This window comes from Myotis lucifugus, unplaced genomic scaffold (assembly GCF_000147115.1).
Source record: "Myotis lucifugus unplaced genomic scaffold, Myoluc2.0 scaffold_310, whole genome shotgun sequence".
Taxonomy (NCBI): Eukaryota; Metazoa; Chordata; class Mammalia; order Chiroptera; family Vespertilionidae; genus Myotis; species Myotis lucifugus.
The window spans coordinates 1,045,641-1,059,458 of NW_005871358.1; the positions used below are offsets into that span (position 1 = coordinate 1,045,641).

Below are 13,818 nucleotides of genomic sequence, written 5' to 3' on the forward strand. Positions count from 1 at the left end.
AAACAATAAATAATTTTTAAATGGTTAAGGGAAGCTTTCTTAAAAAATAAAATAAAAATGGAGGGGTCAGCAGAGCAAATGTAATCTTTTTAAAATTTAGATCACATTACCAAATATGCTTTTTAATCTATTGTTCTTCTTTTAAATTTTGTACTTTAATGAACAAAGTAACTCACAACGTAGAATTACATTTTTAAATGACGAGGTGATTTTTAGGAGCCAGGACCTGACCTGTGTCTGAACCATTGTGCTGAGGATCATCTTCTTAGTTTGGACTCCAGGACATAGCAAACCACAAAATACAAATTTTACTAAAAAGTCTGTTTTACAAAAGTTGAATCTTTTGTGCTATCTCAGCTATGTTATAGCTTTCCTTTTAACTACTATCTAACATAGCATGCCTTTTTTCCCCCAATAATTCTCCAGGATATTTTTTCCTTGTGACTGATCAACTTCTTATGTGAAAAATCTTATTTGTACTTAAAGCGAATTGAATAAAGGTAAATATGCACGTTATTCAATAAATATGCCTCATGGGGAAAGTAATGTATAGGAAATAACACTATAACCCAGGACTCAAATGTAAATGCTTGGCAAAGGAAACATCTGATTTAATCATTTTTTAAATATATTTTATTGATTTTTTACAGAGAGAAAGGGAGAGAGAGATAGAGAGTTAGAAACATCGATGAGAGAGAAACATCGACCAGCTGCCTCCTGCACATCTCCCACTGGGGATGTGCCCCCAACCCAGGTACATGCCCTTGACCGGAATCGAACCTGGGACCTTTCAGTCCGCAGGCGGACGCTCTATCCACTGAGCCAAACCAGTTTCGGCCAACATGGCTCTTTATTTCAGTCGGGTGTATGTTTCAGTTCTCCAGATACAGTCTCACAACATCGAGGGTCTCACTAGATTTCTTGAGGATCTCACTACATTTATCGGCGGTCTCACCAGTCTTTTCGAGGGCCTTACTAAATTTATCGGCGGCTTCTAGACAGTTCTTGAGAGACCTTAAAAGTGTGGTTTTGAACTCTGTATCCAGCAGTTTGCTTTCCTCCATTTCTGTCATTTGTGTCCTGTTTCTTTGTCTCGGCATTTTTGTGCTTTGCTGTGTCGATAGAGTGGCTTTCTGTGCTAAGTGTCCCAATTACCTGAGGTAGACACTCTTGGTGCACCCCCTTGTGGGCTTTGTGCAAGTCTTGTTGTAGTTAAGCCTTGATTGTTGTATGTAAAGCTGGGAGGATTTGACCTCCAGGCCAATTGGCTGTGAGAATCAGCTGTGTCTACGGTGGGAGAACTTCTGTGCTGAAGACACCCTTATGGGGCAAGAATTGCTTCAGTGGGGCTATGGTGCTCACTGAGTCTGCCCCCTGAGTATGTCCCTTATATATCTCAGTAGTTGTAATTGGATGGTCCCACTCTGACCACTGGGTACACTGGCTCTTGGATCTAAGGAGGTGCTAATCTAGACTTTGCCTAAGGCTACCCAGCAGAAGCCAGCTGTAAAGCAATGCAAGTTGCCCTAGGGCCTTGGGGCAGCTGCAGATTGTTAAGTTATTTTCAGATTACAAAGGGCTGGGCCTTTCATATGCAAAAGCCTCCATGCACTGCTTGGGTGGGGCAGGGTCCCAGGGGATCAACAGGGTGGGCCCAGCGAGCCAGCAGTATGGCTGCTCTCAGTCCTGCCTTCAGAGGTCCTGGCAATCGCCGAGAGTGCCTCCAAGAGAAAGCTGCCCTCGAGTTCCGACTGATGCCAGACAGTCCCGTTTCTCCCGTGTGAGTCTGGGTCCCTAAAGACTCGCCCGGAACTGGAGCTCAGAGCCTGAGACTCTCTCCCGATTGAAAAAGACAATCGTGTCCTGAGCCTCCAGCCCTCTCCACATGCACCTCCGCACCTTTGTATTTACTTCAGCACCGCACCTCCTCTGAGTCTCGGTATGCTTTTCTCTTTCCTTCTAGTTGTAGAAATTCCACTCAGCCAGCCTTCCTGTGGTTCTGGATGATGTCCGTTATGTCTTTTAGTTGTAATTTTGAAGTGGTTGTGTGAGGCAGCAAACTCCGGTGTTTACCTATGCCACCATCTTGGTTTTCTCTGAGAAGTTGTTTTTGATCATGATATTTTCTTCCTAATCTTTTGTCTTTGGCCCAAATCCTTTCTTTTCTTTCAAAGGCTTGGGCTTTTGAAATACAAGAAGGCAGGAAGTCCCATTCCTCTCCTTTCTTTCCCCCTTCCAGTTCTTTTTATTATTATTATTATTATCTATAATAATAAAGGCATAATGTGCTAATTAGACTGGACATCCTTCCGGACGACCTTCTGGATGAAGCCAGGGCTGCAAGGGAAGCCCGGGTCCCGGGTGCCTGTTGGCAGCTGGAGGGAAGCCTGGCTCCCGTGTGCCAGAGGGAAGCCAGTGCTGGCAGCTGGGGGAAGGAAGGCCTACTCTTGCAGGAATTTCGTGCACTGGGCCTCTAGTATGTTATAATACTAAATGTGAAGATATCACAGTACTGACTGTGTGTCAGACACGGTTTTGAGCACTTTATGCTATTAACTCATTTAATTCCCACAACCCTATGAGGCAGTAGCTACTATTATTCCATTTTACAGATGAGGAAGCAGACTCAGAGCGGTTCACTGGTCATGTGAGAAAGTAACATAATTATTCCCACCCCTCATGCTCAAGTAGGAGGAAGGTGTTGATCTTGCTCTGGATCCATGGGGTCTGGGAGGGGCTTTGGGGTTGGCATTTAAAAGCCCTAAAGGAGGGAGGGAAGATCCTTATCCTGAGGGTTGTGTAGAAGAATTGATGGCTGAATGGAATTTGTACTCGCAGAACTTTGTGGTCAAGGCTCACGGCTCTCCACGGGTGCACTGGCTGGGACTGAGTGACAGGGAACACGAAGGGGACTGGAAGTGGCTGGATGGGTCGCCTGTCACTTTGAGGCAAGTATCTAGGGTTCTTGGGCTCTCTGCTTAATGTGGGCCCTTGTGCAGTCAAAGCCAGCAGATTCTCTAGAATCCCAGGCTGGACTGGATAGGGTTGGCACAGGGTGCTTTTATTCTGATAGGGGCTCTGGTCCTTGTACCTCTTTAATTTTCCTCCATTGCAATAATCTCCACCTTTTAACACAACTGCTCAAATATATCCAGTCCCCAGACTGATGGTTGGGTGGGTAGGTGCGGGAGGGGGGGGGGGAGACAATGGAGTGGCTATAGGACAAGAGGAAGAGGATTAGCAGGATCTCATTCTTTTTAAAAAAAATATATTTTATTGATCTTTTACAGAGAGGAAGGGAGAGGAATAGAGAGTTAGAAACATCGATGAGAGAGGAACATCAATCAGCTGCCTCCTGCACACTCCCCACTGGGGATGTGCCCGCAACCAAGGCACTTGCCCTTGACCGGAATTGAATCCGGGACCCTTGAGTCCTCAGGCTGACCCTCCATCCACTGAGCCAAACCGGCCAGGGCTAGGATCTCATTCTTTTTACACTCTACAGATACTAACCCATTTATTTAATCTTTGTAAGGAAAGTCGTATTACCATCTTCATTTTAAAGATGAGGAAACTGAGGCACAGAAAGGTTAAGCAACCTACCCAAGGTTAGACAGCAGGCAGGTGGCAGTGCCAACCAACCTGGCTCCAAAGCCTATACTCTTGGCCACTAGACTTTACTTTCTAAAGAGCGTATGTATTTGTATTTTAAATAAATATTAACAAATTGTCCCCCATACTGATTATACCAATTTATTCTCTCAGCAGTTTGACTATAGTTTTTTGACCCACATGTTCATCAAACTTTTGAAATTTTGTTGGTTTTATTACAGGTGAAATATGGAATCCTAATGTAGTATTAGTTTGCATTTCTCTTATAATGACAGAACACATATGTTCAATAGCCACATGTATTAACATTTCTGTGAATGATCTATTCATATCTTTTGTGTGTTTTTTTAATGTTGGGATTTTTTCATTTTCCTATTGATTTCTAGGAGCTCTTTATATATTATATATATTAGTATTTTGTCTGGGGATTTCATTTTTTAAAATAAGTTTTTATTGATTTTTAGAGAGAGGAAGGGAGAGGGAGATAGAAACATCGATTAGTTGCCTCCTGCATGCCCCCTACTGGGAACTGAGCTTGAAACCTGGGCTTGTGCCCTGACCTATTGATGCATGGGTCGACGCTCAATCACTGAGCTTTGCCGGCTGGGCTGGGGGTCTTATTTTTATTAAAGATTCTTGGAAGGAGTCACAGCTCTGTAAATAGAGATGGCATGGCATGACATGGCAATGTGGGTGCCCAGCTTAGATTCCTGTATGCCATCAGGGGTCATTGGTAGCTAAAGGGTCACAGTTATGCTTCCTTCAGATAGTTGTCCTCAGCTGAATGGAAGCCTGCTCACCTATTCCCACGGGGGTCAGTCCACAGCCAATGACTGGCTAAGAGAAGGCGGACACCTTGTCTCAAGTTGGGTTAACTCTGTGATGCTATTCACTTTCCAGAGCTCCCTGTGGGACCAGACTGAGGCTAGATTCAGCTGAACTCACATCCTTGCTCACCTCTCTCCCCTACCCCATCCTGCTTCTCTCACTCCCTCTCTCCTGAGTGTCCTTTAACAAGTCATGTGGACCTGAATCACCAAATAAAGATCTGCTGTGACCTAAGACATTACAATACCTGGAAGGTCGGGAGAATTAGGGTGGAAAGGAAGTGTTCTTTGGAAAAGGAGGCAGATACTGACCAGATGCTTGGAAACAGATTTAAGAAGGAAGAGTTTGGCCTGGTGAACAGGGAGGTGGGGTTGAGCTAGGACAAGCAAGTTGGAGTGAAGGGGATGATGCAGCATCTTTAGGTAATTCTGAAAGGCTGAAGAAATGATTCAGATAGAATAAAGAGCCTTGTACCCCGAAGTCCTTTCTCCCCAATATATTTTTAAAAATCAATAGATTTAATTATTTTTTCTTTTCTTTTAAAAAAATGCTCACTGAGGATATTTTTTCCATTTATTTGTATATAGAGAGAGTGGAAAGGAGGGAGGAGGGGAGGAGAGAAACATTGAAGTGAGAGAGACACATCAATTGGTTGCCTCCCACACGTGCCCCTACGGGGCTGGGGAACCTGCAACCGAGGTATGTGCCCTTGCCTGTGAATTGAATCCGGGTCCCTTTGGTCCGAGGGCTGACACTCTAGCCATTGAGCAAAACTGGCCAGGGCTTAATTATTTTTTAATTTACAGAAAAATTGGGCTGAAGGTACAGAAATTTGCTGTAATATATACTTTTCCACACACAGTTTCTATTATTATTAACATCTTGCATTAGTGTTGTACATTTGTTAAAATTGATGAACCAATATGGACACATTATTATTAACTAAAATCCATACTTTACATTTGGGTTCACTTCAAGTGTTGTATGTGTTTTGACAAATGCATAATGTCAATATCATGTAGACTAGTAGTGCCACTGTCCTGAAAAATATCCTGTGCTCCACCTATTCATCCCTCCCACACCCAATTTTTCTTTTCTCCAGCTTCTGGGAACCAGAGGAACCTAACAACCTGAATGATGAGGACTGTGTCAGCATGACCAAACAAGGCACCTGGAATGACCTCTCTTGCAACAAAGCTACGTATTGGATTTGTGAGCGGAAATGCTCCTGTTGAACCCCAGGGATGAGACTGGGTGGGGTCTCATCCGAGCACCCCTTGACTCTTGGAGATGAGAAGTTCCTGCCCTTCCTGCCTCTCTAGGAACTGATTTGGTTGCGCCCAAGACGGAACCAGCAGCTTGGATGTAGCAAGTTCCCTGGGGTGTAAATCAGACAATTTCTAGGGTGAGGACTTGGGGGCTTGATCAATTGGATGGAATCTGAGTGTGTTCAGGCTACTATAACAAAATACCATAGACTGGATGGCTTATAAACAACATAAATTTATTTTTCAAAATGCTCAAAGCTTGGAAGTCCAAGATCAAGGTGCAGGGAGATTCAGTGTTTGGTGAAGGAAGGCCTGTTTCCTGGTTCATTGATGCCGCCTTCTTGCTCTAGAATGGACAAGGGAATTCTCTGGGGTTTCTTTTATAAGAGCTTTAATCACATTCAGAGGGCTCTACCCTCATGGCCTAATCCCCTCCCAAAGGCCCAACTCTGAATGCCATCAAATTGGGGATTGGGTTTCAACATATGATTTTTTTGGGGTCACACACATTCAGTTCACAGTTGATGGTGAGCTGGAGTGATGGTCTCCCAGTTCTGGGGTCTGGAGGAAACGCACCAAGTCCTTGATCATGGCACTTTGGAAGTGATGCTTGCCCTTGGGGCTCTGGGCCTGACATTGATTGACTAGAGTTGAAAATACCTTCGGTCCTCTGAACCATGATGCACTGGGGCTGGGCTCCCTCGCTGCCTACAAGATGTGGATAAACTACTGGCAAGCAGTTGGGGCAAGATTCTTCTTGACAAGAAACTTTCTCAATGTCCCAGGTGAGGTTTGACCAAGTTAGGTGGTGGATTCAGACCTCTGCTAAGATTTGGCCCATGGAACTGCTGACTAGCTGAAAGGCAAGACTCCCCACTCAGTGTGGCCAAGCCAGGCCATGACTTTGTCAGATCCTCAGGACAGCAATGGAGATACCTACCCACATGTGCCTTTGGACTATTTGTAGTTTGTAAAGGTTTTTGATGAAATATTTCACTTTGCTGGCAAGTGGACATTCTGGGGCTATTAGCTCTTGCAATGTTAGAGCTTCTCAAAATGCCAGTTCATTGTGTGGTCCTTGTCTACTGTGTTAATTTTCTGGGGCTGCCACAATAAAGTACCACAGGTTTAAACAACAAAAATATATTGTCTCATAGTTCTGGAGAATGGAAGTGCAAAATCAAGATGTTGGCGTGGTTGGTTTTTGGTAAGAGTTGTTTCCTTGGCTTATAGACGGCTATCTTCTCTCTGTGTGTTCACATAGTTTTCCCTTTGTGTAGGGCTGTGTCCTAATCGCTTTTAATAAGGATACCAGTCATATCGGATTAGGGCTCACCTTAATGACTTCATTTTCCCTTAATCACCTCTTTAAAGACCATTATCTCCAAATACAGTGACATTCTGAGGTACTGGGGGTTAGGACTCCAACATATGAACTTTTTTGGCTGCAGAATTAAGCCTTTAACACTAAATGCCAGAGGTACCTCCCCCAGTCATTGTGACAATCAAAAACATCCCCTAGAAATCTGGTACTATCCCCAACTGAGCACAACTCAACATGGCAATTCATTTGGACAATCTCTGAATTGTATCCAGGGGTGAGTAGATATTCTCCAAGTCAATTAATTTATTGATTTACAAATGCCCATGACTAATAGAATTGTTCCTATTTTGACTGAGATCTGGTGATTTCGGAAAGGAGGCTCTGAGCAGGGTGGGTGGGCAGTGGGGGAGGTTGGCATTCACTTCATTTTCTGTTCCTTCTATACTTGTTTCCCTTCCCTACCTTTACACCTGTCCCCACCTCACCAGTACTGAAACCAGCCCCCATACAGCCCAGAGATTGCAGAGTGGAACATCCTGGTCCAAGCCCTTCACCGAAGGGACCATTGGTCTAATAGACTGTTTATCTGGGGTCAGAGGAAATTCTCGAATCTCAGAAGAGGAAACCAGTTTCCCCCAATATGTGGGTTGAGAAATGGAGAAGCAGGGCTCTGTGGTTAGGTCTCCAAGTCATGCTAGGGGGTTCAAGATGGAGTTGGCCAAAACCTATTTCACTTCCCCATCTCTCATGATTGTCTAATTTCAGATACAGAGATGAATCTGAAAGAAGTTCTCTTTACTACATGGGTTATCAAGCATGTATTGTTTGCTAGATAGATGCAGAGCTTTTATTTAATCTTTATGATGACTCTGTGAGGTTGCAATAATGACCAACCCCATTTTATAGCTAGAAATACTGAGCACAGAGGGGTGTCATGGCTTGTCCATTGACGTTTAGTGGGTAAGTGGCAGACTGGTATTTGGACTCAGTCTGTGCCTCCAGTGGTTGATCTTTTTCCGTAGCACCTCTGCTGCTTTCTGAGGGACTGTCTGTAAATTTGAGTTATTTCTGAGGACCCTGACCTTGTAGCTCTCGTTTCAGCTGGCAGTTATGGGAAAGGAACAGCATGGTTTGGAGGAACAGACATCCTGGGCTAAGATAAGAGACCAAGAGTTGACTTCTAGGTCTGATGACAATAATCTGTGGCTCTCTTGGGGCTATTACCATAATGCAGGTGATAGATGATGGGGACTGAAGAGCTAATTTTGAAGGTAGGAAGGATTCTAGTTCTATTTTGAAGCTATAGCTAATTTGTTTGATGGATTGAATATGGGGTGTGAGAGAAAGAGAAAAGGATGACCCTCAGGTTTTCAGTTTACGCAATAGAAAAGATGGAGTTATCATTACTTAGAGATGGAGAAGGAAAAAAAGCTTATGAACATAACACATTGAAATTTAGATGATTCATGAACTCTTGCTGAAATTCTTAGAGCTTCTCTTTGGTCAAGAAAGAAATCTTGCCCGATGAGTGTGGCTCAGTGGTTGAGCATGAACCAGGAAGTCATGGTTCGAGTCTGGGTCAGGGCATAGGCCAGGGTTGTGGGCTTGATCCCCAGTAGGGGTTGTGCATGAGGCAGCTGATCAATGATTCTCTCTTATCATTGATGTTTCTATCTCTCTTTCCCTCTCCCTTCCTCTCTGAAGTTAATAAAAAATATTTTTAAAAAGAAAAAAAGAGTGAAATCTTGTGTGGAGCAGATGCTGTCATATCCCGCTTATAGCCTTGATTCTTTTTTTTAAAATATATTTTATTGATTTTTTACAGAGAGGAAGGGTGAGGGATAGAGAGTTAGAAACATCGATGAGAGAGAAACATCAACCAGCTGCCTCCTGCACACCCGCTACTGGGGATGTGCCCAAAACCAAGGTACATGCCCTTGACTGGAATTGAACCTGGGACCATTCAGTCCACAGGCCAACACTCTATCCACTGAGCCAAACTGGTTAGGGCTATAGCCTTGATTGTTATGCTTTCAGTGACTTCTAATGGCCAGCAGCTGCCACCAGAGTCTACCTGGTTTGGCACATGGCAGGTGAGAAGTGCCAGGTGGAAAATACTTACCAGAACACACCTTACCAAAGCCTTAGTGGGCATATACCCCAGCTCCCTCACCCCTCAGGTGAGATGTCTCTGAGCTAAGCATCCCACGGACTGCCCAGCGGTCCCTGCTGGTATTAAGCTCCCATCTCCTACAGCAATAGTCCACTCAATAACACATCCTTGAACTCATCTTGTACTGGCTGCCTTTTCCTTCCTGACTCACTTCTTTACACCCCTGCTGGTGTTTCCTGGGACCACCTCTGAAAAAAACTACTTATGCTCAAATCCTTGTCTCAGAGTTTGCTCTTTGGGGAACCCAAATTGAGACATCACAGGACAGGGAAATATGAGCTTGTGACATGGTTCTGGTTTGCCTGGGATGGAGGGGTTCCTGGAGTGCAGGACTCTCAGTGTCAAAGCTGGGAAAGTCCTGGAAAAACTAGGATGAGCTGCCACACTTATAGGAAAAGAGTGTGGTATCAGGAAAGTAAAAAAAAAAAAAAAGTGAAAACCTCAAGGAGAAAAGTAGACGTAGATAAATCATCATGTTGTACATTTTAAATAGACACGATTGTTAATTAATTATACCTCAATAAAGCTAGACAAAACCAAAAACACCAGATAAAGCTAAAAAAACCCCAACAAGAATAAAAGGGGACCGACAACATCAAGTTCGGTCAAGTTAGAAGAGACTGAGTGCACTTAGCACTGAGGAAGCATTTCGGACATTGACCGACTCTAGGGCACATTGGGCAGAAGTCAGACTGCAGCAAGTTGAGCAGTGAGGGGATGGGAGGGAGTTGGGGCATCAGAATGCAAACTTTTCTAGAATTTTGGCTGTGAAGAGAAAGAGAAGGATAGTGTATTGCAACAGGGAGAATATTGGGGGGTAGAAGGGATCCGAGCATGCTTTCCCTACTTTTACAAAACCCCCTGTTATTCCACATTAGATCTCTTGGGTCTCCCAGACTGATTTTTTCCCTTCATGATTTTCATCTTTTGGCATTTTGCTCTGTGCTCTGAGATATTTCTTCCACATGGTCTTCCAAGCCACTACTTTGGCCCTTGACAGTGATCATCCTCTTCTTTAATTCATCCAGCAAAACTCCTTTTTTATTTATTCCCATTTTATTTAGATCTTTTTGGTGCTGTACTTTAATCTTTTTACATTCGTATTTTTATTATGCTTGTGTGAAGTGATCTGTCTATTCCAGAAGCTCTATTTTGCTGGGTGTCCATTATGTTGGACTATCCTCTTTTCAGGGACCTCTGGGGCCTCTCGTGGTTCTCATTTGCCTTTGGTGCTAAGATCTGGGGGTTGAGAACTTTAAGCAGTGGCAGCTTCCCAAGTGATGGAAGGAGACTGATTCTCTACCCCAGGGGGGCCATGTGTGCACCAGGCAGGTGCCTTTCTGTTCCCTGCTCTCTTTGCTTCCTACTTGGAGTTTTTGGGGGGCCAGAGGGATCAGACACACACTCATGGGAGTGATGCTGACCTTATCCCAGGAGGCCTATGACCCCCTGGGCCAGACTCTTCCTAGGATGAGCTGTGTCCAATCTTTACCTTAGAGCACTCTTCAACTTCTTTTGGGACTCTGCACCTGGTCCATGGGGAGACCTTTCAACCCTAGATTTTTCTTTGGGGATTTCTACCCATCTGCCAGAGCCCCAGCAGACTTTTGGTTCAAATAAGCAGATACATTAGGGAATAGATTGGAGGGAATTAAAACATATATAGGTGGCCATTTTCCTAGAGTCTTCTATTTCTCTTTCTTTAGGACAGGGACAGAAAACTATAACTTGGTGGTGGTGGTGGGGTGGGATGGCAAATTCTGCCTGCAGTCTTTTTTTTTTGTATGGCCAGTAGGTTTTTGTATTTTTTTTTGAGTTTTTGTATTTCTAAAGGGATATACACATATATCCCTTTACACATATAGCACATACAGGATGTTTCAAAAAATGCATACACACTTTAACAGCTGATAGCTCAATTTTGAAAATGAAATGTATTTTAATAAACACTGCCTTGATCATTTTAAAGTGTGTGTATACATTTTTGGAACACCCTATATATTATGTGTGTATCTATTGATTTATATCCATATCTATCTATCTATCTATCTATCTATCTATCTATCTATCATCTATCTATCTATCATTATCACCTCTATCACTATATATAGCCCCAAAAGTCTAAAATATTTATTATCTGGTTCTTTATGAGGAAAGTTTGCTGTGTAAGCTTTAGCATATTTAAATGCCACTGGAGAACTAAGACAAAAATGTGAGAGAGGTGGAAAACTCAGAAGAGAATCAAAGGAGAAAGGTCTGCTCAAGAGACAGGAGGGGCTGAGCTCTAAAGCACAGAGGGACGGGTTAGCTTTAAATAAGATGAGGGATCCCTTTGCTGTTGTGGAAGAATGGAGGGGAAAACAATGGGCATCGATGAGGCAAGGACGGGTATGGATGTGGGCATATTTGTAAGAGATGCCAGAACATTGAGAGACTTTCCATCAGCTGATGTTTATTATCTCTGTTAAGTAGAAGACAAGGTTTTACACCTTATGTAAAGGAAAAAAGTGATGTGAATTGAGAAAGGAAGTGAAAACAGAAACTCCCCGTGTGGGAAAGTTGACTAGGGATAGGAAAAGCAAGTGTCAGGTAGCATGGAGGGTCTTGTTTAGATCAGAAAGTACACATTTGTAATGGATCCAAGCTGAGTGGTCCTGGGATCTCACTGCTTTGTTGGAGAGTGGAGAAGGAACATGGTTGGTTCATAAAGAAGGCTGATTTGGACTGCAAGTCACAGATTCTCTGGCCCAAAGTGGCTTAACAAAAGGATTTTGTCTTATATAGGAAAAAGGGTTGGCTCAGCAACTCAACAATGTCATAGCCCAGATTATTCCCATCTTTCCACTGTTCTCTGCAAGCATCATATCATTAAAGTAGTCAAAAATAGGAGGTGATGGTCAGGCTCTCCTTAAATTTGTCTTTTTAAAATTTTATTTTATCAAGGAGTAAGAGTATTTTCCAGTAGGTGTTTTTTGTTTTTATTTTTGCTTTTTAAAAAAATGTATTTTTGTTGACTTCAGAGAGTAAAGGAGAGGGAGAGAGAGATAGAAACATCAATAATGAGAGAGAATCATTGATTGGCTGCCTCCTGCACACCCCCTACTGGGGATGGAGACTGCAACCCAGGCATGTGCCCTTGACTGGAATCGAACTCAGGACCCTTCAGTTCGCAGGCCAATGCTCTATCCACTGAGCCAACCCAGAAAGGGTTCCAGTGGGTGTTTTTTATATCTCATTGGTCACAATTGGTACAAATGCACATCCTGAAACAATCCTTAGCAAATAGGAATACCATCACTATGGTTAGTTAGGACCAGGGCTCCTCCACCTCAGCCATACTGACATTTGGAGAGGAATAATTCTTTGCTCTGTGTGTGTGGTCTGTCTGTAGGGTGTTTTGCAGTACTTCTGGCCTCCACCACTTAGATGCCAGTAGCACCCTCTTTGCCCCAGTCATAAAAACAAAAAATGTTTTTCAGACATTGTCAAATGTTCATTAGGGAGGGAAGTAATCTCCCTTTAACTGATTATCATTCAGCTCAAACCAATCCCAACTGATCCCCTGTGTTCAGGCACATTGCTGTCTCAAATCTTAAAACAGTCAAGTTTCTGTTAATAAGGAACATATGACGTGGTGATGGCTGCTGAATAGACAATGCACAGTGCCTGCCATCTTTGGATCACTCCTGGATTGGGGTCTTCCCTGGTAGGTGTGGAATGAGAAGGCAAAGGTGCTGAAAGTATGAGAGAGAATCATTTGATCTGGTTGATCATGAAATCTAGCCTGGATAAGAAAGAAGGCAAAGCTGATGGAGTGGATGAGTTTAAAGAACAAGTTTGACTTGAGACAAGGCCATGAAGGGACCTCCTCATTTACAAACAGTATTTGCAACAGTCATGATTTGGGTAACCAGGGACAACCATTGGTTGAATAAGAGAAATCCAATTCAACACTCATTTATTGAGAGCCCATTATGCAGAACAAACACTTTGGGAAGTACAGGTTAAACATTTCTTCTCTAGGGATGTTGTGTATAATGATTCCTTTTGTCCTCAGCTTCATTCTTCATAATGCCAACCAGATCCATGGATATGACTTTCCATGTGAAGTTGAAAGTTCTAGTTTTAATATTTTCTCTTCACTTGTCCTGAAAAGATATTCCCACCACAAAAGATGTTTAGATTAAAGGTAGAGATAAGGATAAAACAAAACAAAAAGACAAACAACAAGAAAGCAGAGAGGAAGAGTAGGAGTGGGTTAAAGCCAGAGAGCTCCATCCAGTAGGCAAGGATGGCATGATCTCCTAGTATTTTAGAATCCTCGGACAGGTGCAGCCTTAGTTTATAGTTGGAGGACTTCTAAAAAATCTAAGATGAGCCCAGTGAGTGTGGCTCAGTGGTTGAGCATCAACATATGAACCAGGAGGCCACTGGTTTGATTCCAGATCAGGGCACATGCTCAGGTTTCAGGCACCCTAGTGTGGGGCGTGCAGGAGGCAAGCAATCTATGATTCTCTCTCATCATTGATGTTTCTATCTCTCTCTCTCCCTTTCTCTCTGAAATCAATAAAAATATATTAAAAAAATAATAGATACCAAAGCCAGCTTAAGCA

General features: G+C 43.2%; 2 protein-coding genes across 4 annotated transcripts in view; one reads left to right on the plus strand and one right to left on the minus strand.

Moving 5' to 3' along the window:
• The window catches only part of CLEC17A (C-type lectin domain containing 17A), a 14,407-nt gene extending 8,732 nt beyond the window's left edge, over positions 1-5,675 (plus strand). Inside the window, exons 11-12 of the mRNA XM_006100339.3 lie at positions 2,839-2,948; positions 5,543-5,675. Of these exons, the coding sequence (XP_006100401.1) occupies positions 2,839-2,948; positions 5,543-5,675 (243 nt within the window). The remainder of the gene's footprint in view (positions 1-2,838; positions 2,949-5,542) is intronic.
• Positions 5,676-13,141: 7,466 nt separating this feature from the next.
• ADGRE3 (adhesion G protein-coupled receptor E3) overlaps positions 13,142-13,818 on the minus strand; it is a 65,775-nt gene continuing 65,098 nt past the window's right edge. For all 3 annotated transcript variants that reach the window (XM_023763953.1, XM_014465765.2, XM_023763954.1), the window contains one exon: positions 13,142-13,353. In XM_023763953.1, the coding sequence (XP_023619721.1) occupies positions 13,345-13,353 (9 nt within the window). In that variant the 3' untranslated portion in view covers positions 13,142-13,344. The remainder of the gene's footprint in view (positions 13,354-13,818) is intronic.